Genomic DNA, 26,714 nt, shown 5'->3' on the forward strand with positions numbered 1-26,714 from the left:
ATTTGTTTCGGCTAGCCTCGGATACACAAAATAGCAGAAGTGTAGGTACTAAATCAACTTGTCCTCAAAATCTTCTAGAGATGTTGTCTACGATAATGCCTTTAGTCTGACAGCACCGGTGTGACCGAAAATGCTCTGAACTGCATCGGGAGTTTCTCTTCTGTGACGTGGGGCTCCGCTAGAGGAAACCGGAGCTGGGGGCCCTCCGAGGAGGCGTGGCCTCTTAACGCACACGGTTACAGAGGATGCTCGAGAGCGAAAGCAAGTCCTGCCTGAGCTTTCTCCGCAGCAGCCCGGGCCGGGGACCGACAGGCGGCCGGAGCCCAGGCAGCGCCGCGAGCCGCAGGACGGACCTTGGAGCCCGGGCCCGCCCAGGGTCTAGCTACCTAAGAGCCGCGCCAGAGACTCCCACTGGGTGCCGGGATGGGCGTCGGTCTCCAGAAGCGGCCCATCCGGGTCCACCCCAGCCCGACCGGCCGGACGGAAGGCCCCGGACGCCTTGCTCGCCCAACTCGGGAAGGAAGAAAATGAGGGAAGGGTCCGGCCGCTGGCAGCCGACAGGGGAAGAAGTAGAGTGCCAGGGGGCGCCGCCGCTTCCCACCTGCGTCAAGCTCCAGCTGGTAACAGGGCAAAGGCTCGAGGGAGAGCTTGTAACCCTCGAAACGGGGATCCAGCAGAGGTCTCTTCACGCGCAGAGAGCAATTAGCAGCCACCTCCATAGCCACCTCCTGGGTCGCAGCGAGAGAATTAATAAAGCTCTTGTTGAAAGGTCCGCGCTTCGCTCGTAGCGCCGAGGCTCGCAGGCGGCGTGGTTCCCATCCCAGAAAGCACTGCGCGGTGCGGGATGCCTTCTGGGAAATGTAGTGTCCAAGGGAAAGTGGACTCTGTTGCATGTCGGGCTATGTAGTTTTTTGGAGACCTAACGCCCCAGCGACAGCATGGGCCGGACTCTCTTACCCAGAGGGCTGAGCTACCAGGAGGCGGCCCGCGCTGGTTAAATTCTCACATTTATAGGCAGGGGAGCGAGACCCCGCCCCGGAAATGCGTGTTTTAGCTTTCTGTGTGCTTAGGTGCCCGAGCTACTGAGGGTCTAGGTCCGGGCAGCCGAAGAGTGTGGTAGGTAACGGTCGTCAGCGCAAGGGTCATTTCGTCGCTGGGAAGGGACGGCCCTCGCCCGCGGTGATGGTGGTGAGCTATGCCCGTGGTCCTCAGGGCCGGGACCCGGGCCCAGCCCAGGCTCCTTTCGATGTGCTGTCTTTCGTTAGCTTCCCCGACCCGCGCTCGCGGGCCTGTAGGGCTCTCCGACAGGGCGTGCAACCGGAGTTGGCCTGAAGCCAGTCCACGCTTTGTTTTCTGGCTCCTCCCCTCCCGCCTCTCCCGCTGTCTCCGCCCTATTCTATTTTCCCAAAGAATGTCTGAACTGGGAGGGATCCCCTAGCGCCCTCGTTTTACCAGTGAGAAAACTGAGGCCTTTAAGAATTGACTTGCCCAAGGTCACTATCCGTATTTTAGGGGCCAAGGCGAGATCAGGTTCAATATTCCAGGAATGGTACCGATTAGACCTTAGAATTGTTTTGAAAATGTTAGCCTCCAGCTACAAGCGAACATTTCTCAGCCCTTCCTTTTTCCTGTTGCACTCAAAAAAATTTTTTTTCCCAACTCAAAACTCAGTTGCCAGTCTTGAGTTTTCATATAGGCGAGACGGGACACAGCAAAAGTGGTCCCAAGTTAGTGACAAATTATCTGCAGTAATGTGAGCTTATTGCAGCTGTTACATTCTAATAACCTTCCTCTCCTTTCTACGTCACTCTGATTTTGGTTGTCTTTTTTCACTGAAAATTGAGAGTTTTCTAAATTAGGAGTTAGTTTGAGATTTGTTTTTTTCCTTTATTCCACCAGCAAGCTTCGATGAAGAGCATACACAAGCACATACTCAGAGTTAGTTTGGCAGTTGTAGAATTCTGGGCACACCCTACAGGAAAAAAAAAAAAAAAAAAAAAAAAAGTAAAGCACTTTGAACCTAATCTGGAAATTTCATTTTTCACCAACAGTGCTTAATCTTGTATTACTCTCTAGGTTATATGGCTTCCCCGAAATTTTGAATGCAGTTACGGTGCAGAAATGATAAGCAGTTATGATGTGCTGTTAAAAGTGTGTTGAGACTGCTGGGCTCAAAGTACATGAGTTCAAATCCTGTCCTCACCACTTGCTATCTTGGTGCCTCAGTTTTCTCAATTGTAAAATACGAATTGTGTTAATAACTCTTACATGAAAGAATAAGTTTTGGGAATTAAATGGGGGAAAAAAACCCAACCCCTGTGTTAGCCCAATACCGGGCACATAAGTATTGCATAAATGATACGATAAATATCATTATCCAAAGACTCATTAATAAAGGGTATATGGCGGAGGAAAATTGTAAAGTGAATTAATCAGTATGACTTCTTGGGATGCAGTGACCAATATTAAGAGTAATGACATTGTTAACACACTGTTGAAATTTATCACCCCCTCAGTTGATAGGATGTTAAGTATATTAGGATGCTTACCTAGAGGGTTTAGAAGAAAATGCTTTTTATGTGTTCTGTATCTGAAAATACATGTTGATGTTCAGGTTAGCAAGATGAACAAAGATGCGCAGATGAGAGCAGCGATTAACCAAAAGTTGATAGAAACTGGAGAAAGAGAACGGTAAGCAAGAGATTGTGTTAATAAATGACATTTAACATCTTTAAATTATAGTTATGTTATATGTAATAAGAGTCTAAATATCAAGGAACAAAACTGATGTCAGTGGAAGGAATTACAGCAAATAGAGATTATCAGAAGTTTCAATTCCTAACTTCTAAAAAAACCGGTCTGCTCAGTATTTCGTTACTTAAAGGAAAGTGAGTCATCTAGAAAGGTGAACAAGAAATGACTCTTTCTCAAAGAATGTATAATCTAATAGAAAAGAAAAAATACCCAAATAACTGCAATTAAAAACATAAAGGTACCCAGTTTTAACAGGGAGAAAATATGGTAGAACCAGTTCAGTTACTACACTCTTAACCTCAGAGCAGCGTGTGGTGTTCCTACTCCCTGAAACATTCGTCTTCCCTGATCTTTTCGTCTACTTCATTTTTCAGGTTTTAGTTTAAACATCACCTCTTCTAGGAATCTATTTAGTCCCAGATACCTTGTTCTATCTAAGCATTTAATCACATTGTATTATATCCACTTGCTTTGCTTGTTTGTGTCCTTCAATATAATCTAAGTCCTTGACAGTAGAAATACCAGTGTATCCCTAAGCATCATCCCTAGCACATAATTAGCCAAGTAAATATTTGAAGAATGAACAGGTTTGGAAGTATTAAACAGAGAGTCAGGAATCAAGAAAGGCTTCCAGAAACAGGATGAAGAATTGCATAAGAAAAATATGAAGAAGGAACTGGAGGGATTTTTGAATTCTATGGTGGGTGGGGTTAAAGTAATCAATTACAAAATAGTAAAAGAGGTACTTCAGCTCAGGGAGAAAGATTAGCAGTTCTTTCAGCCAATAAAGGACATGGAGCCTGCTTCTCCCTCTGCCTGTGTCTGCCTCTCTCTCTCTCTCTGTGACTATCATAAATAAATAAAAATTAAAAAAAAAAAAAGGACAGAAGACATTCTAGGCAGATGGAACAGAATGTGCAGGTACAGAGGTGTGTTACAACATCATACTGTTCTGAGGAACTACAGAATTAAAGCTAGCAGGTAAAGTGTGAGAGTGATGTTGCTGGAACAGTGGACAGGAGGAATGGATTTTGTAGAAGCCCAAATTCTTTCATTTTAAATGATAGAACTCAGAAACTGGCTTAACCAATGGAAATATATAAGCTCATCTAACTACAAAGTTTAGGGCTTAAAGTTGCATCTGTCTCCACTGGGTCCAGGCACTCAAAATTGTTACCAAGTATATGTCTTTCTTTTTCTTTCTCAGCTCTGTTTTCCTCTGTGTTGGCTTTATTCTCAAGCAGACTCTACCCACCAGGTGGCAAAGATTAGCAGTTCAGAATTCATATCCCTCTGGCTCAGACTACCTTTCTCCTAGTAGTTCCAGCAAAGTACCTGGCGTGATTACCATCTTACTTAGGTACATTGGCCAGTTATGGTCAACCTGGCCTAGGTCTCATTTCAATTGTTGGAACCCTATGCAGATTTCTTACACTACAAGTGGTGTCAAAGAAAGGTCAGGAAAGTGGGTGATGGATTTGCAAAAACATCCGTTGTTGACTTTATCCTTGGGTGGTGGGAGTCATTAAAAGATTCTGAAAAGGGGATGACTACATCACATTTGCTCTTTAGGAATATTAGGCTGGCAATGTGGAAGATAGACTTGAAGGGCTAGAGGTCGATTACAGAAGAATGTGTTAGATTGTATCAGATTAAAAATGTAAAACAGCAAAAATGGAAGGGAGAACTTATAATTTGTTAAAGTAAAAGCAGCCCTCCATGTGAGAAATGAGGAAGAAGACATCCAGAACAATGCCTTGGGGAACTGAGAGAATATAGTATTGGCAGTAATGAATAAAGGGGATTATTTATTATTGGTTGTTTCTTCATTCATACAATTTAAAATTACTGAGTTTCTGCCATATGCTATGTCCTGTTAAAGTGCTAGAGATGGAGTAGTGAACAAAATAAAGTCTGTTCTTTCATGGAGCTTACATTCTAATGGGAGAAGATGGACAGTAAGTCTGTATTATGTAGGCAGTGATAAGTTCTAGAGGAAAAATAAAACTGAGAATAATGAGATGTGTATCTGAGGCAGAGAAAAAGAAGTTTTCACTGATAAGAGGTCAAAGATATGAAGGAATGAGGGGTCTCCCAAGAGCCAAGAACCCAAGATAGGAGCTTGCCTGGCATTTTGAGGACCACAAGCAGGCTCATGAGCCCTCTATAAATTAGGTAAGGGGAAGAAGAGATAAAGTCAGAAGCATAGCTGAGGAGGAGGAATATCATGGAGGGTCATTTAGGCTGTAGCATAGAGTTGGAATTTTTAAGTAAGTTGGGAAGCCACCAAACCGTTTTGGGAGGAGGAAAGAGAGCAAAGTATATAAAGAAGGGAGCAGGGGGACAAGTTAGAGGCTTTGGTAACAGTCCAGTCAAGAGAAGAAGATGGCTTGGACTAAGGGAGCAATAACAAAGATGATGAAAAACATTTGGATTGTAGTGTATACTTAGAACTAGAACCAATAGGAATTGCTTCTATGGATTATATGTATAGTGTTAACAGAGTTGCTGAGTGAAGGATGCTAAATTTTCTAGCTTGAGGAACCAGGATGGACAATGGCATTCTGAAAGGAAGAATAGGTTGAGGTGGAGAGAGGCAGGATTTGGGTTGGCCCTATTAAGATGGAAAGACCTAATTAAATATCCAGATAGAAGTGTCACATAATGAATTTGGGGGGAATATTATTGAAAGAGAAGTGGTTTAGTTTGGGACATGACAGGTTCATGCTGAGAAGTGATTTAGGTTGAAGATTAAGGATTTCTAAGAGTTGAGTATGGAAAAAGGATAAGAAAATACTTTGTTACACCCTTTTTCTGCCATAAGTTGCGATACACACCATTTAATTAATTAATTAATTTATTTATTTTTACCAGCTGGAGGAAAAAAGATACCGCCAATTAAATTGTGATAGGCATACCAATTACTGAATTTTTGAAATGTGGGGAAAAACCAGTCTGAGAGTCAATTAAATACCATATTTAGTATATAATTTAGAAGGTTATTGGGAAAAGGGGGAAGTTTTTGAGGTTAGAAAGGGATATGATGGGGAAGTAAGAGAATGAAAGGATAAGAATCTGTAGTCAAAGAATAGATTTTGGAGTTTGAAACCTTCGAGGTGTGCTGCTTCAATTCAAGCTCAACTAATACTATTTAGAAGTTGTCACAAGACCCATAATATTACTGTTGGTGGAAGTAGAAAGTGTATGAGAAGGCCAGAGAGTGGAGAGTTTCTTGAGAATTATTGTACATTATCTACTTACTTAATTTTACTGATGATGAAGATGAAGTCCAGAGTTCAAATGACTTGCATAAGACCAAAGAATTATTTAGTAATAGAACTAAGATTAGATCACAGTTAAAATTTTTGTGATTAGAAGGCAGCCAACTTTTAATTGAACATTTGAACTTTTGCTTCAAACATTCCTGTCTAAAATACTGTACCTTGTTGTAGTTTAATATGAAAACATTTCTTTTTCAACAGCCTCAAAGAGTTGCTGAGAGCTAAATTAATTGAATGTGGCTGGAAGGACCAGTTGAAGGCACACTGTAAAGGTAATCCGTTTCATTTACAAGATTAGCTAATTCTATTGTTCTTGTTGGCTTGGGGTTCATTAGAAAAATAATAGGCAGTATTTTAAGATCTATTGACTGCCTAACTAATTTTAAACAAATACAAAATATAATCTCCTGGTAGTGATTGCCCCATCTCCTTTTGATAAGACATAATTCCCAGATCTGTAGAAATTTTCATTGTATTTTTCTTAAAACAAGTGAGGTAAGATTTTTTTCTGGCATCAAAGTATGTGTTCCAACCTTTTTCAGTGTGCCTATTCAAAGTAAACATTAGTTATTCCTCTGTTTTAACTTTATAACAAATTGAATACTTTATGATTGGCAGATTCTATAGGAATTATATCTCCTGGCTTTACAGTGTTAAAAAAAATTACTTAGAAAAGCTCTTAGGTAATTCTACTTATTTTTTTTAAATGTAGAATGGAAGCTTGTTAAATTGCTAGGTATTGATGCTGCTGCTAGATAGATCATACATGTCACGAAGATGAGCCTCCTTTTCTGGCTTGGCTTTGGTATAATGGAATTCTGGATATTTTAAATGTGCTGTTAATCACCCAGCACATAATAAGGTTTCAGTAAATGTTAACTCCTTACCCTCTTCTCTTTCCTTTGGCCCAGCCTAGAGAAGAGAAAGGAACAAAGGAGTTATTCTGTACTTTAATTCTGGGCTATGAAATTACAAGTTAGACTCAAATAATAGCTTTTTCCTCTTTCCATACTTATTCAACAGGTGGTATGGTTATGGTGAAATAAGATATGTATAGTTAAAGATTTCCAGCTTATTACACATGTTAGATTTGACCTTATAGTCACATTCATTCTAATTGTTAAAATTGTTAAGTTATAGGTTATTTAGCTGAGAAATGAACAGGCTTTTAAGATTTTGATCTGGTGAATACTTAATGTGTTTAAGGTTGAACTAAATCTTCATTAGAAAAGAAAAAAAGAAGTATCCTCTTTTTTTTTTTTAAGACCAGTCTGCACTCTAAAAACATGATCTTAACCCTTCCTCTATGAAAATCTTTCTTACAGATAATGATTTTAAATGATATGATTTGTTTTTTGCTTTTGCATAAGAGGTAATTAAAGAAAAAGGACTAGAACACGTTACTGTTGATGACTTGGTGGCTGAAATCACACCAAAAGGCAGAGGTAAGGAATATAAATTATATGGAATGAAATGTGTGCTGAAGACATTTTTTTTCTCTCTCTTGCTGGTTCAACTTTTCTTTTTTTTTACAGGGAAAAACAACCTTTCCAAAATTATTGGGTACTCATTGGGAAAGATTATAATTGCCTACCTGCCTCTCTAGCATAGTCTTGAGTAATAAATGAGATGAGAGGTATAAAATGTTTTTGCACTCTAAAACAGTATACAAAAGTAAGTTGATAATGGTTGTTAAGATAGATAATTTTTAAACTTTGGGATTTTGTAGAGGCAAGTATTACCTGAAGCTAGAATTTATAAATTTTATTAAGTATGGCCTGATTTCACTTAAATATTTAATAATTCAAAGTTTTACTCCAGCCCCAGAATCAATGCTCTGCTGTTGCTTTTCTTTTTGAAAATAAGGAAAGCCCTGTCTTCTTAAGTGTCTAAATTAAGAATTTGGTAGTTCTAAAACTTCATATTCAGGGTAACCTATATTTAAAATTCACACTACCATCATCTTTATTTCCTTACAGAAGACAAAAGAAAAAGAGGAAATACTATATTAACATTGATTATATGTAATAAATATTAAGTTAGGAATTACATTACATTGTTAGCTAGTTGTGGCTACATTATTTTCATTTATTTTTTGAAGGGTTTCTTTTGGTAATTTTAAGTGGAAGCAGATAAATTAGATGATCCATTGCTTCTTTTTCACGTAGAAGTAGTAAAAAGAATCCAAGTGTAAAAAAGTTTGAAAATTATTACAAGAAAATACTAATTCTCTGAACTACTTGCTAAGAAAGAGCTATAGAATCCCGTGGTCCTTTCCAGCCATCTGTAGGCCTGCTTACACCTAAAAAAACATGACTTTTTCATCAAGCATGTCTCAGGGATAGAAAAATAAAACACAGTATTTATAGCTCCCTGCATGAATTTACATTTTTTTTTTAAGATTTTATTTATTCATGAGAGATACAGAGAGAGGGGTAGAGGCATAGATATAGGCAGAGGGAAAAGCAGGTTCCCTGCAAGGAACCCAATATGGGACTCAATCTCAGGACCCCGGGATCACACCCTGAGCCAAAGGCAGATGCTCAAACCACTGAACCTCCCAGGCGTCCCTGAATTTACATTTTAAAATAATTTTATTTGATTTCTTTTTCTTTCCTTCTGTAATTTACGCTTCAACTATTAACATTTTGGAGCTGGTTATACAGGGTAGAAATTTCCTTTGCTTCTCCTTTAACACTCATATCTTGGACATTTCGATCCCTTATAGTGTCACTGCTAGAAAATGGGCAAATAGAGAACAGAGAAATAAAAATAAATGTTTTATGTTCTTAGTCTCCTTTTATAGCCAGGAGAAGTATTTATTTTTTTTATTTTTTATTTTTTTTAACTAAAATATAGTAGAATTGATCTTTTTTTAGTGTGCACTTCTATGAATTTTATACACATGTACAGATTCATGTAATTGCCCTCTTCCCCTCCAAAAAACTCCCTCAAGCTATCCTTTTATAGTCACACCTTATCCCTAACTCCAAGGCAACTGATCTATACTCCATCACCGTAATTTTTATTAAGTGTGTTTAATATACATACTGATCACATTTCCAGTGGTCTTGAATTAAATATGTAGCTTTTATTTCTAGCAAGCTTAAACTAAGCAATCTGTAAATAGAAGTATGTGTCTTACTTAATTTGTGTACTTATTTGTGGAATTCAGTGTACAATTACTGAACTGTATCTGAAGTTTTCATTTCCTTTGGATACAAACAAGTAGCATTAGAAGTTTTAGTGAATTTCCTATTGTCCTTATTTATTAGTAGCCAGGAAAGGAAAAACAATAGTGTAGTTTGTTTATTGATATTGAATTGTAATATAAAATTACTAACAGCAAGGCTCTAATTAAAATTCCAAAGAGCAGGGCTTTTTACAATTTTTTAATTTTTTAGTGATACTCTGAATATTTAATAGTCAAATGGTTCAAAATTGAAAAAGTAAAAATACCACAAATGTAACTCCTGTTGCAATTTTTGCATTTTTGCTGAGTCAGAGAGTATGTGCACGTATTTCAATATGTATTGCCAAATTACCTTCCTCAAAATGTGGTACCGATTTTATGTTTTCTACCAGCTAATATAAGAGAGCCAGTTTTCCCTCAGTCTTGCCAACAAGGGATATTACTGACCTTTGCTATTTTGGTCAACATGATTGGTAAAACATGCTGTCTGAATGTGGTTTTGATTCACATTTCAGCTATGAAGTTAAACCCCTTTTATGTTCAAGAACTGTGTTTTACCTTTTCTTCATCTTTTTTTGGTCATTATTAGTCTGATGTTTTTCTTATCAATTTGGAGAAATTGTGTAGTAAGAGATCAGCACATTTCTGTAAGAGTGTTTTCCCACTTTCTGTCTTTTGCCTTTGTTTATTGTGATTTTGACCAACTTATTAAATTGTCATTGTTGCTTTTATATCAGATTTATTCATCTGTTATAACTCTCTGTATTTCAAAAAGGCCTTTTCCACTCCTGGTTTAAAGAATTTTCCCATGTTTTTTTCTCATCAATGTGCAGTATATTTAGGTATTGGATGGATAATTTACTCAAATAATGAATTGCAGATATACTTTATTTTTTCAGATGTCTTTACCTCTCTTTCTTTTTTGAAGCATATGGGTTATTCATGAAATTATTTTATTGTTAATTCTGAATGAAATATCAAATACCAATTTGACATATATTAATTAGAATCTTCTTACTCTTATATCTTTATTTTTATATTTCAGCCCTGGTACCTGACAGTGTAAAGAAGGAGCTCCTACAAAGAATAAGAACATTCCTTGCTCAGCATGCCAGCCTTTAAGATTGAATTAGATTGTGTTGTTTTGTGGTTTTATTTCTGAAAGTAAAACTTGCCATAAATTAGGAATCAATTTCCCAAATAAAATCCTTTTTTGTATGATGGTATACAGTTTTCAGTAATGATGTATACATTGTATTGATTTTTTTCCCTAAATGTGTTATTTTAATAAATATCTCATGAATGAGCTTGAAGTTTCCTTGGATTTTGGAATAAAAGGGACTTTATTAATAATATACCAGATTTGTTGAGAGGAAAATTCAGCAATTAATGCAGTTTAAGTGTTAAGTATGTACATATATCTGTGCTAACAACTGAGGAGAAGTAAGCAGGCTCTTCTTACTGTCTGGATGTGGTGTATTCCTCTTTTGAATCTCTATGATATTTTATAATACATGTCCCATCTTGTACTACAGATGTCTTATTTCTGCTTTGTTATAAATGCTGAGGGTTGGGACTGGGTCTTACTCATCTTTATGTGCCTTCCTTATTCCTCAAAGAATTTATCATCTTATTGGAAGAGAGAACATTTGCAAACTGGCTCCATACCAAGCTCCTCTCACATATTCTACTCATCTGAACTTTGAGAGCAGAAAACTCTAAATTGCATCCCCACATACTAAGGTCAAGAAAGAACTTAATGGGAAATAATCTCCACCTGTAGCTTTACTCTGACATCAAGATTGCCAAATCCAATGGACTCTTGTGTGTTCTTATGTGACCTCTGCTGGAATGAGAATGTTGACCATCCTGCCACTTGGAACTTTCTTCCCACTACTCACATTGTGTATTCCTACCACTGGAGGTTCCTTCTGTGTCTTGTGGATACCTTTTGCTGTATGGGACTTCAAATAATGGTGTTTCTTAGTGCTCCCTCCTGGGCCCTCTGCTTGACTAATGATATACTTTTCCTGGGCAGATCCCAGGGAACTTGGGTTGGACCATGGCTTCAAATACAAACTTGTTGATAAATGGTAAATCGTTTCTCCAGACCAGACTTCAACCCAGCCTCCAGACCCTTATACCCAACTGCTGTGGATCAGCTTTCTTGGATGTACCATAAATACCTTAAACTGACCACACCCAGGATAGTGACTTACCTTCCTCCAGTAACTGCCCCTACTGCGTTCCCTATCTCTGAGTGGTACCTTCCAGATGTACAGATTACCATGTTAAAATACTGATTCAGAAGGTAAGAGATATGGCACAACATTCTCTGTTTCTGACAAGCTCTCAGTCAATGCTTGTGCAGCTGATGGAGAGGACCACTTTGTATCAAGGCTGTCAGTGGCCCACTTTTGCCCTCTTAACTGCCTTAGTTCAGACATTATTGCAGTGGGCTCCTAATATTTCCTGCTGTAGTTATTTCATGCTTCCTCCAGTGACTCTTCCACACTATTACCTAAGTGACCTTACTAAAAGTCAAGCCTCGTCATTTTATTCTACCTGAGATTTCCCATTGGCTCTTAGTTCACAGTGTAGAATTCAGGCTTGACCATAGCCACTAGGTCTGACATTTACTAGTCACTCCAAAGAGTCCCCCGAAGTATCTAGTAACTTCATCCCTAAATGCTTAACAAAACTCCACCAACCTAGAAAGCCCTTTTACTTCTCTCACTCCTACTTTAACTTCAAAATTCAGCTCGAGTTTTGGTAAAAGCATTTTAACATTCCTTTGGTTTGGATTCCCAACCACTTTTTTTCTGTAAGAAATTACTGTGTGTAATTTCTCTTCACCACAGTGGTTCTTGAACTTTGCATACATCTGGAGGGGAGGAAAGAGGACTTTTTTTTTTTTTTTTTTTTTTACTTCGCATGATCTGTTTTTGGAGATGGATGGACAAGGGAATGAACATTAGGGGAGCACAAAATAAGATAACAATACAATTGGGTATCATTGAGAAGACTTCGTGTTAATTTTTGGTTTACTGTTCCAGAGATACAATTTTATCTTTCTGATGAATTTATCTTTAAAGTGTAGTCTTTGAACCAACTGGACTTGATTATGTAAAGTGATCTCTCACACACAAAATCACAAAACCTACACAAGAGTTTTTGTTTCATGTCTTATAAAGCAATGATCTTAAAGCAATGGTAGTTATATTCATTGTTCTGTTGCCCATCATCAAAAAGGAAACAGTCTTAAATGATACAGCAGAAATATTAGTAACAATAGTTCTTATTTTACAGTACTGTATATGAAAACAAGCCAAAAACTGCTCATGAAGATATTTTAGAAGCTCAAAACGAAAATGAGAAAATGAAAACAAAATATTTTGAAATGGAACAAAAGAAAGTTGAATAGAAAGTATAGCAATTGAAAGTACTAAAGAGTATAGTTTTAAATGATCATGCCAAAAAATGCCCACCTCTACCACCACCTCTATGTTTCTTTGACTTCTTAGGACTGTCTTGTTTGCATCTAGAACCATTGTTCTCTTTCAAAGAAACCAACTTCTTGACTCCCATCATTGATTTATGTAAACTAGGAATACATTCTTTAAAATTCTAGCACCCTTCCATGCTTAACATCAGGAATTCAATAGATTACTATTACACAACTACACTGGGGGAGTAAAATGCTAATTAAGATTACTATAAGCTTCTCTTGTATAGGATTAAAGAAGACTCCACTAAATTATGTATGTAATCACTTTGCTTTGGCATTATGAGTGTATCATTTGGTTGAGCAGTGCCAAGCCAGGGCCTGGGTGATGCTGGGAATTGGTAATTGGATATGTGACTTCATAACTTGATAAAAGGCCCCATCTAACTTAAGAGAACTGTAACAGCTGCTCAGTAGCTGATGTTGGAAATGATCCAGTGTGTGCGTGCATGTGTATGTGCGTGTGTTTTAACCCTTCTTTTAAATGGCTATCTCCTATTACTCAATGACTTCATAAAATCCTTCATATTACCATTAGAAACCACACAAAAGTCATTGGATGAATCCACCAAGAAAACGAACAGGTACAGTCAAGCAATTTGAGTTCTAGTTTCATCTATGACACTGAATTACCAGGTAAGACTGACTCTGCTGCATAATAGGTCTGATAATATTATCTGGCAAGAATTAAAATGATGACAAAACTGTTAATATTATTAATAAGATCATCATAAAAGCAATATGGATTCGAGTTACTCCTAGGAAAAACTCTAGAAATATGTAATTATTTACTATGTGTTTAATACATTTATATAAATATATGAATTACACCCTGTGTCGAAAACAGCTGCTTTTATTTTTCAGGAATTCCTATATGATATTAATTAACATAATACCTACAAGAATGGAGATAACCAACGTATCTTGGTTGGAATAGAATAAATCTCTCTGTAGTAGCACTTAACAGGGAGAGTTGAAATTATCTGTAGTCAGTTTTACCCTCATTCCACTATTAACTACTGTATTGACATAGACTGTATACCATTTATCTTTTAATCCTAAGTGCCTAACAGGATAAATTCTTGATAAGTTCTTTTAAAGAAATGAATAAATAAATGCAACAGAGAATGAAATTTGACATGTGCCTGTTTATTCCAGACTTAAATTGTATTTGGTTGTTCTATTAGCCACCAGAGGTCACCTGAAGCCCGTACTTTGGTTCTACCTGGGGCTGTAACTGAGGTGTTAATTTCCACAGGCTTAATTCCAATTCAAGCGAGTCAGATTTTTCAAGATGGAAGTGTTATTGAACTAAAAAATGTGAGGACTTCAGAATGTGCTTCTGTTATAAATTAAGATGAAGCTACACTAAGATATGTTATTTTACTGGTATCATTTTCTGAAGCCAATTCAGTATTTCAGGCAGCAATTGGATTTAAATAGCAAATCCCATGACTGAAATAATTCTATTCCATTTATTTTATCAAAAAAAAGAAGAGGGGTGCCTAAGTGGCTCAGATGGTTAAGCGTCTACCTCCGGCTCAGATCATGATCCCAGGGTCCGGGGATTGAGCCCCATGTCCGGCTCCCTGCTCTGTGGGGAGTCTGCTTCTCCCTCTGCCTCTGCCTGTCACTCTGCCTGTTGTGCTCTCTCTCTCAAATAAATAAACAAAATCTTTTTAAAAAATAAATAAAAGAAGCACAGTAAATTTTTAATAAAAAGCGAAAGAAAAAAATAAAAAGTGAAAGAAAAGTGAAAGTGTCTTATTTCCCTGTCCTCATGCTCTTCCATTATAGAGTGCTTTTAGAAGGGAATAATACTCATATTTTCCTTTTTCATACTAGTCAATGTTTTTTTTTAAAAAAAGTATAAATAGAATAAAATAAATAAATAGTTCCAAAATCCTGTAGACACTCAATAAAGATTGGCTTATGATGACAATGGTAAAAAGAAAAAAAAAAAGTCAGTTAATGAAGGCAGATTCTGCACTCAGGATGTACTGTTGTTAATAAAATAACTTCAAGTATAGGAACTGGTGCCAGTACTTACCACATTCATAAATGCTTTGGCTTTGTGCCTGGCATCACCAGAATTGAGTACTAATCAATGGCTTTTAGTTATTGTATATCTCCTTAATCTAAAATTATTTGTTGAGGGCACATCTTTGAGAATTTATCCTTTCTAGGTAACTACTTACATTAAAATTGCCCTTTGACAAAATGAGAGGCATAATGTAGAGTAGTCGAAATAGAGACGTCCATTAAGCCCCAGTCTGTCAGGTGTGCAGGTGATTTGGGTAATGATACACATTGTGTAATCTGAGTAGCATTCAGTTCAACTAGTATGACATGTTGAGCGCACACTCTGGTTCTCTTCTCGGATCTATCATTGATGTACTTAATGATTTCATTAGTCACTTAAAGTTCTACCTGACAGTTGCCTATCAACATGATTCCTTTCTGTTAGGGATGCTGAGAAGATAACAATGTAGGAGAATCCTGAGTGCTCCCCTTAGGAGGTGTAACATAAAGTCAAAGTTATGGTAAAGGACTCTACAAGTTCTAGGTATAACATATAACTTCTAGCAATGGTGCTCATGAAATATTTTGTGTATTGCATCTATCTCCTGCATTTTATCTGAAGCATAAACACTGGACTTTGAGCAGACCTATACAGTGAAAAAGCACAGATGTACCCACTGATCAGCTGCCTTTCCAATGCTCCTGACCCAATTCTTTCTATAGAGACTTTACATGAAAGAATGAAAAACTAAAAGAATTGAAAAGGGTAAAAAGGGAAGGAATGAAGGTCAAGAAGTATTTTATGTTAAAAAGAGAACAAGGAGAAATGCATATTTAAAGGAATGTGTCAGGCTTGATAAATAAAATTATAAAGAATATTACTAGGACACAGAAATTTTTAATATGGGTTATAATATCAGTGTTTTAAATTTGCTGAATGTTACATTTGTATTTACAAATGACTTTGTTTATATTGAAGTGTTTAGGGATGAAGTGTTACATGGTAACTTTCAAATGGTTCAAAAACAACAACAACAACAAACAACAAAAGTATATATACTTAATATGGAAAGAAAGAATGATAGAAAATACGATTCTAAGGGAAAGCCTGTTATCACAAACAGGCTTAAAAATTTTCAAAATAAAAATTGTAAGGGAAATAATGGTCACAAATCTCAAATGAACTTTTCACTGCCCCAGAACTCTATATACTGCCCTGGTATACACTTTCCACTCCCAAATTGCCTGTTTCATACTCCTTTCCTATGCTAACCACACTGCTTCATGCTTTACCAAGGAACATCAACAAACAAGAACCTAGCATCATCCCATCACCAAATCTGCCAGCCTTCCTGAATCTGCCTTCAGACTTCCAACCTTTCCTCCACTTGTGCTCTGAATCCCAGCACTCTTTCTTTCTCAATAATTTCTCTCCTGAGGTTATTCGTCTCTAGACTTTTCCACCAGAAGTTTCTCCCTGTATTGCATCAGCTCTAACAGCAGTAATGTGGCCCTGTATCTTGCATCTTTTATAAAAAACCACGTCTTGGTCACAGATCTCTTTCAAGATACAGCCCTATTTCTTTGCTCTCATTCAAAGCAAGGAAAGCTTCCTAATTAAGTTGTCTACAAGTACTGTCTCCACCTCTTCCCTCCCACTCACTTACTCAATTTGGGGTTATGGCGATTGCTATTCCACTGAAGCTATTCAAGTCAAGGTCAAGAGAAACCACTACTTAATAACCTCTTGGCAGCACTGATAGCAGATGACCACTCTTCTTCCTTAGACGCATTCTTCTCTTGCTTCCCATGTTGTGAAACCATCCTACTCTCCTCTTAACTCGTGGCTGCTGTCTCTCCATCCTTGCTAATATCTCTTCTTCTAAACCTTGGACTTCTCAAACCCTCATCATGTTCTTCTCTGTCTCAGGGGTTCTTGACTTTTTTGTGTTATTTTGGCACTCAAGTGAAGCCTATCTATTCTTTCTAATAATAATATATTTAAGTGCACAAAATAAAATTCTTAGAGTTACACAGGAAATTATATTAAAATACAAATATATTCCAAAATAAATGCATGATATTCATCTTTATTAACACATAATAAGGCAATGCATTTCAAAATAGGTAATCTTAAAAAATATATTATTTTTAAAATATCACTTTAAAGGCTATTTAAGTTACTTCTTAACTAGTATAAAAACATTAAATGTGAGATGGTGTTCAATCAGACAACATACATATATTGTTTTTACATAATACATACATGATATGTTGGACATTCCATCAATTTCAAATTTTTATTTTAATGGTTATGAGCACTGAAAATATTGATTAGTTAAGATATATATATTTTTGCAAATGGAATTACAGCTTCTTTAGCTCACTTTGCAAGGCCAGGAAAACTTGTCTCAAAGAACACCAGGATTCTCAAAGGCTTTTTGAGTTAAATTTCAACTATAATAATATTTGGTTCTAACATCAAAGATCATGGTCTAGGACAGTATCTTCAATAGAGTATATAACAGTATCTTCAATAGAGTTTATATCAGAAAGAAAAGGATTGTGGATCTGTGTGTGGTTCAACTTTAATACTATCAAGATACAAGTAACTTCTGAAAGAATCCTCAATAGTTTACAATTGTCCATAGATTTCTCTTTTTGAAGAAATTGACAGTTATCTGAGGATGAAGCACCTTCTCCAGCATTTCAAAGTTTGGCTTTCCTACTAGTTGCTAATCCTAGAAATCTTATAAATTTTTTTTTAAGTAGAAACCACAATGGACTTGAAATGAAAGTTTCACCTCATTCATATCATTAGAAATAACTGCCAGGTGAGCCAACTCATAGATAAATCATTTTTTTCAGTGTTTGAAATGTGCAGTTTCATTTCTTTTAGAGAAATTAAAATGGACTGTCCTTAATTTAGATAAGTATTTAACTCTTGTTCTATAAGAAAGTCAGTGAACTATTTGGTAAAGATTTACTTCATATTCTGATCCTTTTTCTTCACAAATTTTTAAATTCAATTATTCAAAGTAATTATCAGAGGATAATGCTAATAATTTTTATAGTTGTTGGCAAATCTCTTCTCAGGATTGTAAAATCAGTCTTAGTTTCCAGTGCATGTCTGTGTTAAAAAACAAAGTGATGATATCATGAGGTGCTTCCTTTTCCATTAAGGTAAGAAATATTGGATATATTACCAAGTATTACTGCAATCATGGGAGGCATATAGTGCTTTTTTTCCAATTGAAGTTTTGTTTGGAGAAATAATCTTTACAAAACCCCAGAACAATAAAACAACTTTTCACAACTTTGAACCTGTCAACAGTCTTAGTCATTTCCAAAAGAGACTCACAGAAAAAGAATTCTTCCAGCCAAATACTCCAGGAGAACAGTGAAGCTGTCAATTCCTCCATTGCTTGTTTAAAAATTTTAAGATATTTTTCTAATTCTACCCTGAATGAAAACATTTGACATGAGAACCCCTCCTAGATTCCTGTTGGTTTGCAACCTTGGGAGCTTCCAGATAAAATCTGAAACCAGCCCCTGTACATGGAAGACAAGGAGAGATGGAAGACAGTTCGGCCATTCTAGATTAGTAGATAGAAGTCTTAATAAGCAAGGGGACTTAAATATGAGGCTTAACTTGGGCAGCAGCAGAACAAGTAGATTTCTGTACTACCTGCCATAATTTTAAAAGTTTCTATAGAGATCTTAACTAGGCTCTGTCATGTATATAGTCCAGATAGTCTCAACAACACCTCACTCTCTCAAGGCTGAGTCCTTGAAAACAGTTCCCACTATTTTGTTGCCAAACAGTGGGAACTGTTTTCAAGGATGCAGAAATGGTGGGTAGAGTGTGCATTCTGAGGTCAGGGGAGGGGATGAGGAGCCTGATTGCCTGGGTCTATCTAGCTCATGGGTCAACTGGTAGTTACATCCTCTCCATCATCTGCTCCAACAATTTCCTCTATTCCAGTCCAGAAACCAATGTGTACATTTTCAGTGAATATGGCTGAACTAGAGGCGCTTCCATTTTATAGGAAGTTAGAAAAAATAATTTTGTTAAATGGAAATTCCATTTTGGAAATATCCTAGCTTTTCATCTTTAGATTTTCTTGCATGAGGAAAGTGCTATTTGTAAGAATTTTTACAAATAAGAACACTGTGGTGGCATGATCCATAAAAGAATGAATTGATAAATGACTTCATTCCAATTTAAAATTTCTGCTTTGCAAAAGACACTGTCAAGAGATTGAAAAGACAAACTACATATTGGGAAAAAAATATTTGAAAAAGGCATATCTGATTAAGGACCATTATCCAAAATATGCAAAGAATTTCTTAAACTCAATGGTAAGAAAGCAACCCAATTAAAACATGGGCCAAAGATCCCACCAAAGAAGACATACAGATGGCAAAAAGCATATGAAAAGTTGTTCCATATCATATATCATCAGGGATATGCAAATTAAAACAATGAGATGCCATTCTACACCTATTAGAATGGCCAAAATACAGAACACAACTAATGCTGGGGAAGATGTGGAGCAACAAGAACCTTCCTCATTGATTCCTGGTAGGAATGTAAAGTGGAATAGCTACTTGGAAGACAATTTGGTGATTCCTTACAAAACTAAACACACTCTAAACCATGCAATCCAGCAATCACACTCCTTAATATTTAAAATGAGCTTAAAAGTATATATCCACATAAAAAAATGCACATGGATATTTATAGCAACTTTATTCACAACTGCCAAAATCTGGAAGCAACCAAGATGTCCTTCAGTAAGTGGATGGATAAATAACCTGTGGTGTCTCCAGACAATGGAATATTATTCAGCACTAGAAAGAAATGAACTATTTAGCTCATTAAACTTTAAGGCAAACTACTAAGTGAAACTTATATGCATATTACTAAGTGAAAGAGATCAATCTGAGAAAGCTACATACTATAAGATTCCAAATATATGATATTCTTGAAAAAGCAAAACTAGGGAGACAGTAAAAAGATCAGCGGTTTCCAGGGATTGCGGGGAAGGAGAGATGAATAGGAGGAGCACAGAGGATTTTTACAACAGCAAAACTAGTCTTTTTTTCTTAAAGTTTATTTAAATTCAATTTAGTTAACATATACTGTATTATTAATTTCAGGGGTAGAATTTAGTGATTCGTCAGTTGCATATAACACCCAGCACGCATTATCTCAAGTGCCGTCCTTAATGCCCATCACCCAATTACCCCATGAATTCATTCTTTTTGATAGCTGACTAATGTTCCAGTGTGTGTGTGTGTGTGTGTGTGTGTTTGTGTATACGAATGTGTATTTTAAAAATTTGTTTATTTGAGAGAGGTACAGAGAAAGTATGAGCAGGAGAAGGGGCAGAGGGGGAGGAGAGAGACAAGCAGACTCCCCACTGAACTGGGAGCCCAACATGGGACTCAATCTCAGGACTCCAAGGTCATGACTTGAGCCAAAGTCAGACATTTAACTGACTGAGCCACCCAGGCACCCCACAACAACAAAACTAGTCTTATGGAACTTTGATGGTGTACATGTGTCAGTATAAATCTGTCCAAACCCACAGAATGTAATGTACAATGCCAAGTGTGAACTCTAAAATTATGGACTTTGGGTGATAATGTGTCAATGCAGTTACATCAATTGTAATAAATGTACCATTCTGGTCAGGGATGTTGATGATGGGGGGATCTTTGCGTATGTGATGGTAGGGGCATATGGGAAGTCTTTGTACCTTCTGCTCTACTTTCGTGAACTTAAGCTCTAAAAAATAGTCTGTAAAAAATAACTACACTATAGCCTTTGTGTCTTATCACATTGAGCAGTACACAAATAATACCCTAGCATCTGAGGCAGGAAGAGCATGGTTATGTTGTTATAGGTCTAAAGATTCCTTTAAGTAGTGATGAGCATAAATGATGTTTCAACATATTTCCACCAATTATAATATTATATGAAAATATCTATTATTTCTATTGATATCACAGATACCAACAATACTACTGTGGTTTATTGTCTATGTTAGTTATTAAAGGGAAAAAATAAAGCTAAAAATTTTTCCCCATACAAATTCATAAACATCTGCCCTCTGAGATCTTAGCTCCTCTTGTGGCTTCAAAGTCCATCTCTGTGCCACTGTATAATTCCACATTTTACTTGTTTACTTATCTTGACCTTCATTCTTGGTCTGTAAGAATATTAGCATTTTGGGGATCCCTTGATGGCTCAGCGGTTTAGCGCCTGCCTTCAGCCCTGGGCGTGGTCCTGGAGTCCCAGGATCTAGTCCCTCATCGGGCTCCCTGCATGGAGCCTCCTTCTCTCTCTATCTGTGTCTCTGCCTCTCTCTCTCTCTCTCTCTCTCTCTCTGTCTCTCATGAATAAATAAACAAAATCTTAAAAAAAAAAGAATACTTAGCATTTGTTGAGGGCTTACTGTATGCTAGGCACAATTATAAGCATTTTATGTTTACTAAGTCATTTACTTCCCAACACAACACCATCAGGTAAGTTCTATTGTCATTTTACATAAAAAAAAAGAAAGACAAAGAACAACAAAAAACCACCTGAGACATAAGTAGTTAGTCCAAAGTGTCCCAGCTACTAAATGGTGAGTGAAGCATGCAACCCTGACATTTGCCTCCAAAGCTTGTGCTCTTTGCCTGTAAGTAACCCTTCTCCTAACCAGCACCTCAAACTCAAGTTAGACAAATCAGGTGTCCGGAATCACCTACCTCAAACTGCATCTTCTCTAGCTTTTGCATATCATAGTAAATGACTCAGCACCCACTCAGGCATTAATGCCCCAAACCTAAGACATTCTGCTTTCCCTTGCCCCACCAATCCATTCCAAAATATAATTACAGAAGTAAATAGCAGTGCTATCTCTAACCTATATCCAAGCGTCTACCCATTTCTTAACAATTCTAATGCTTTCTAATTCCATCCTCATCATCTGTAGTCTAGACCACTACAATAGCATCATAACCAGTCTTGTGTCCATTCCTATCCCTAATTTAATCCTTTACCACAAAGCATCTACAGTGCATTTTCTGAAACATGGATCAAGTCACTCCATTCTCCACTTAAAATTTGACAACTGCTTTCTTGGGTTTTAAAAGCCCACCAAAGGGCAGCCCCAGTGGCGCAGCGGTTAGCGCCGCTTGCAGCCCGGGGCGTGATCCTGGAGACCCTGGATTGAGTCCCACGTCAGGCTCCCTTCATGGAGCCTACTTCTCCCTCTGCCTGTGTCTGTGCCTCTCTCTCTGTCTCTATGAATAAATAAATAAATAAATCTCTTAACTCTTAAAATAAGTAAATAAAAGCCCACCAAACCCAGTTTTGGGGGTTTTGTTGTTTTTCAGCTTATCCTTATTTGCCATTTATTTTGAAAGGGAAGAAGGCAATGGAAACAAAATCCAAGCCATCACTTAAAAATGTGCCCACAGACACTTGGTATTGATGTATCATTGCATCATGCCATTTTTAAAAAATATTTTATTTATTTGAGATAGAGAGAGAGACAGATATAGCAACAGAGATAGTGAGAGAGAGATCAGGAGCGAGGACGAGAGGGAGAAGCAGGGTGCCCATAATTGAAGCTCTAGCCCAGGATTCTGGGATCATGACCTGAACCAAAGGCAGATGCTTACCTGACTGAGCCACCTAGGCACCCCTGCATCATACCACTGGACGAAAATATTTTTCTAGCTTTATTGAAATATGATGAACATATAACATTATGTAAGTTTAAAGTGTATAGCCTGATAATTTAATATATGTACATATCATGAATTAATTAGCACAATAAGATTAGTCAACACATCATATAATTACAATTTTCAATTAAAATCAGGAACAAGACAAGGATGCCCACTCCCACCACTCCGATTCAGCATAGTACTAGAAGTCCTAGCCAGAGCAATCAGGCAAGAGAAAAAAAGAAAAAAAAAAAGGCATCCAAATCAGAAACGAAGAAATAAAGTTGTCACTATTTGCAGATGACATGATGTTATAGATAGAAAACCCTAAAGGTTCCACCAAAACAAACAAACAAATAAACTATTAGCTAATAAATTCAGTAAAGTTGCAGGATATAAAATCAAAATACAAAACACAGTGGCATTTCTGTAAACAAATAATGAAATATCTGAAAGAGTAATAAACAATCACATTTACAATTGCTTCAAAGACAATAATACCTAGGAAACTTAGCCAAGGAGATGAAAGATCTGTACACTGAACATTACAAGACAATGATTAAAGAAATTGAAGAACACACAAATAAATGGAATTTTATCCTTTTTGCATAGATTGGAAGAATTAATATTATTAAAATGTATGTATTGCCCAAAGTCATCTACAGATTCAATGCAATCTCTATCAAAATTCCAAAGGCATTTTTCACAGAAATAGAAAAAGCAATCCTAAAATTCCTAAAATCCCGAATAGGCAAAGCAATCTTGAGAAAGAACAAAGTTGGAAACATAACACTTCCTGATTTCAAACTATACTACAAAGCTATAGTAATCAAACAGTATAGTTATGGTACAAAAACAGACACATAGATCAATGGAACAGAGAAGAGAGCCCCGAAATAAACCCATGAATATACAGTCAACTAATATGGGATGAGGGAACCAAGAATATTCAATGGGGAAAGAATGATTTCTTCAATAAATGGTGCTGGAAGGGCGCTGGGTGGCTCAGTTGTTAAGCATCCAACTCTTGATTTCAGCTCCAGTCGTGATCTCAGGGTTCTGAGATGGAGCCCTTCATTGGGCTCCATCCTGGAAATGAAATCTGCTTAAGATTTTCTCTCTGTCTCTGTTTCTCCTCCTGCCCCACACCCACTTGTGTGCACACACACTCTTTCTAAAAAAAAAAGAAATGGTGTTGGGAAAATCGGGTAACCATGTGTAAAAGAATGAAATTGGACCTCTTTCACCTTTCCAGTTCTTGATCATTCCATGTTCATCCTTTACTTAAGACAACTAACTGCTCTAGCTGTTACCTCAGTTGAAACATTCTCACTTGACTGTAAGGTCCATGAGGGAAGGACTTTGTATGTCTTGTTCATTGAGATATTTCTATTATCTAGAGCTATTTTTGATGATCAAGAATCCTTAATAAATATTTGTTGAATAATTGTATGAGTATTATATAAATACTTCTTAGTGAAGGTATAAATTAGAAGTGTTATATTATTTGAGTTTATTGGAGATTAATACCCCTAACAGAATGCTGGGCAGATAGTAAGTGCACAATAAATACTTTATTGATAAACTGACTATGACCATTATGTTGTTCTACCTACTTTCAAAGCAATATAAACTGCTAATTATCAGCACACACTTGGCTAGGAAATATTGTGGAGTGTTTCAAAATATAAAGCCAAGATTATAAGCTTTCCATTTGCTTCAAAACAATTGTTTATAACCATTTGCCAAAGACTTATAAGATGTTGATTTGTTCTGTCTAGGAAACATCTTCTCAACTATGATTATCCTAGTACATAGATACCTGTTTGGGGAAGGGAAGATCAATAACTTTGTGTCTAAGAAAAATTGGGGTCAATATAGTTTCCATATTTAAATTTCTTATGTAGGATTTTGGAAAAATCAGAATTGCCAAATGATTCAGTCCTCTAAGAACATTACCCCAGTGATCCTTCACATTATTAAAGTATTTTACCCAATGCTTCATTTTTTTAAAATGGCCTATCTCATTTTCCAGGGCTCTGTCTCTTGTCCCAAAAGTATGATTTCCTAATAAAAATGTTTTCTTAATGAGAATTGTTTGGGGGTTGCAGGCAACAGTAACTAACTGGCAAACTTAAGCAAAAGGAAATTTATAGAAAGACTATCTGAAGCTCCTGTTATCACAGGAAACCTGGCAAATCAAAATGTGAAAACAGGAAGGAACCAAACTACTTTCTAAGATGTGGAAGAACAGGACAATTCTGTGTGAATAGTCCAGTCAGGGCACCTCTAGTGCAGTGAATGAACCCCAGCATTCACACTCTTGCTTTGTTCCTCTGTTCAAGGTTCAGGTTCCAGGGAAAATCTGATACTCTGTGTTCCCCCACCATACACATACACACCTGGACCACCAGACTATATTTAAGAGATTATTCCACAAAAGAAATTGGGATGATGTTTAAAAAGGAGAAATGAAAATGTTCCCCCCAGATAACTGTCTTCTACAAACAACAGAAACAAAAATTCTCAAGGCATTAAAAAACAAAATAAAACCCACATGCATGCTTGAGAACAAAGGTTTGTTCTATCAGTAGGTTTTAGTCTCTTTACCCTCTTATACTTTGTTTCCTGACTTTTTATTAGAGAATGCTGCTCACAGTGTCATCTAGTGTAGGCAAGTACCTTAAAGATAAGTGAATAAAACCACTAGCTTTCCCAAAATTGCCTATTCTTATCCCTGCACCTGGGCACCTCAAAGTAGCTAGAAAAAAGATAATACCATTCTCATTGATTTCACTTTAATCCAAGACTGCTAGGACTGCTAGTTTTATTGGCTTCCTGCAGTGACTCTTTTCCCCTGGCCCATTGACTTTCCAACTCTTCTTATTGTGGACCATTCTAAAATGGTCCCCAGTTATCCCTGCCTATTTCTTAAGGAATCTGCTCCAATTAGAATTTCACTCCACCACTTTGGTAAATTATTCTTAGTTTCCATAAGCTCCACATTGTTAAATCCAAGGGTAATTGATAGCTATTACTTCTTCCTCCTTGAATACTTCTCTATGTGGCTTCCAGGCAACACTATCATCTAACTTCTCTGCCACTTTTTTGACCACTCTTTCTCAGTGGTTTTGCTTGTTTTTCCTCATGTTTCTATTACTAAATATTGGAGTTTTCCAAGACTGTCTTTAGATATGTTCATTTTTTCATCTATATTCTATTCTCTAGATGATAACATTTGGCTTCATTATTTCTAAAATACATGCTTGTGTTTATCAGATTGATATCTCCAACCTGGATTTTTTCCTGAACTTCAAATGCAAAAACCAAACTGTCTATTTTACATCTCACTTGGAAATCTCATAGATCTTAAACTTGATATGTATGAAAGTGAGCTCTTGATACACTCTTTCAAATCTGCTCTTTCTACATTTTTCACCAGCAGTTAATGGCCTCCATATTTCTAGATGTTGAGGACCAAACTCTTGCAGTTATGTTTACCCCTCCTCTTTTCTCTTACCCTCCATACTCCTGGTCGGCGAATCCTATCAGCTCAGTTCTCAAATATATCCACAACCTGACCTCTTTGCACTACAAACACTATTGCCAACACATCCTAGTCCAAGATACCATTATTCTTGTCTGGATGATTTGCATTTATCTCTAAATTGATCTCCCTGCATCTGCTCTTGCCCTAGTACAACAAAATAGCATCTGGGTGTTTCTTTGAAAACATAAATTAGATGATGTATTTCAGCTCAATATTCTACAGTGGATTCACATATCACTCAAATACATGATCCTGCATGATCTGCGCCTCCCCTCTTTACTTCTCTGACTTCATATCTTATACTGCTTTGGCCTCCCTGCTCCTTATATATAAAGCACACTCCCTCCTTGTGGCATTGGCATTTGTTCTAAAATGCTTGGAATGCTCTTCTCCCAGATATCCACGTGACTAAGTAATTCCCTTTAGACATTTAGATCTTTACTCAAAATTCACCTTCTCTATGACAACTTCCTGGTCCTCCTATTTAAAACTGCATCACACTCAACCCCACCCCACTCCCCACATATGTGACATTCCTCCTTGCTTATTTGTCTTTCTTCAGCATGTATCACTTTCTAACATCTATATATTTCACTCACTTATCTTGTTTTTAGACTGTCTCCACTAAGAATGTAAGTTCTGTGAAGACAAAGATGAAAAAAAATTACTGTTCTATTCCTA

General features: G+C 36.9%; 2 protein-coding genes across 5 annotated transcripts in view; one reads left to right on the forward strand and one right to left on the reverse strand.

Moving 5' to 3' along the window:
* Nucleotides 1-905, reverse strand: part of NUDCD1 (NudC domain containing 1) — an 80,082-nt gene extending 79,177 nt beyond the window's left edge. Inside the window, exon 1 of one of the 2 annotated variants that reach the window (XM_038555345.1) lies at nucleotides 602-905. In XM_038555345.1, coding sequence (XP_038411273.1) covers nucleotides 602-893 — 292 coding nt within the window. In that variant the 5' untranslated portion in view covers nucleotides 894-905. The remainder of the gene's footprint in view (nucleotides 1-601) is intronic. The other variant, XM_038555344.1, reaches the window with a different exon arrangement.
* On the forward strand, nucleotides 263-10,541 carry ENY2 (ENY2 transcription and export complex 2 subunit). 3 transcript variants are annotated; one of them, XR_005368543.1, is made up of 6 exons: nucleotides 263-1,188; nucleotides 2,615-2,691; nucleotides 6,237-6,307; nucleotides 7,406-7,480; nucleotides 7,571-7,709; nucleotides 10,274-10,541. XR_005368543.1 is itself a non-coding variant. In XM_038555349.1 (5 exons), exons 2-5 carry the CDS (start codon nucleotides 2,624-2,626, stop codon nucleotides 10,348-10,350), a joined length of 291 nt encoding a protein of 96 aa, XP_038411277.1. In that variant the 5' UTR covers nucleotides 296-1,116; nucleotides 2,615-2,623; the 3' UTR covers nucleotides 10,351-10,536. The 3 variants fall into 3 exon arrangements, 2 of the variants coding, with proteins under 2 accessions (XP_038411277.1, XP_038411276.1); XM_038555349.1 differs by lacking the exon at nucleotides 7,571-7,709 and having other exon boundaries at nucleotides 296-1,116; nucleotides 10,274-10,536; XM_038555348.1 differs by lacking the exon at nucleotides 7,571-7,709 and having other exon boundaries at nucleotides 320-1,188; nucleotides 10,274-10,536.
* The last annotated feature ends 16,173 nt before the right edge of the window (nucleotides 10,542-26,714 follow it).

Source organism: Canis lupus, chromosome 13 (genome assembly GCF_011100685.1).
Source record: "Canis lupus familiaris isolate Mischka breed German Shepherd chromosome 13, alternate assembly UU_Cfam_GSD_1.0, whole genome shotgun sequence".
Classification (NCBI taxonomy): Eukaryota; Metazoa; Chordata; class Mammalia; order Carnivora; family Canidae; genus Canis; species Canis lupus.

Coding starts and splice junctions, on each gene's coding strand:
- ENY2 (XM_038555348.1), top strand. Junction 6,308..7,405: donor GTTGAAGGCACACTGTAAAG/GTAATCCGTTTC, acceptor CTTTTGCATAAG/AGGTAATTAAAGAAAAAGGA. Junction 7,481..10,273: donor AATCACACCAAAAGGCAGAG/GTAAGGAATATA, acceptor TTTATATTTCAG/CCCTGGTACCTGACAGTGTA.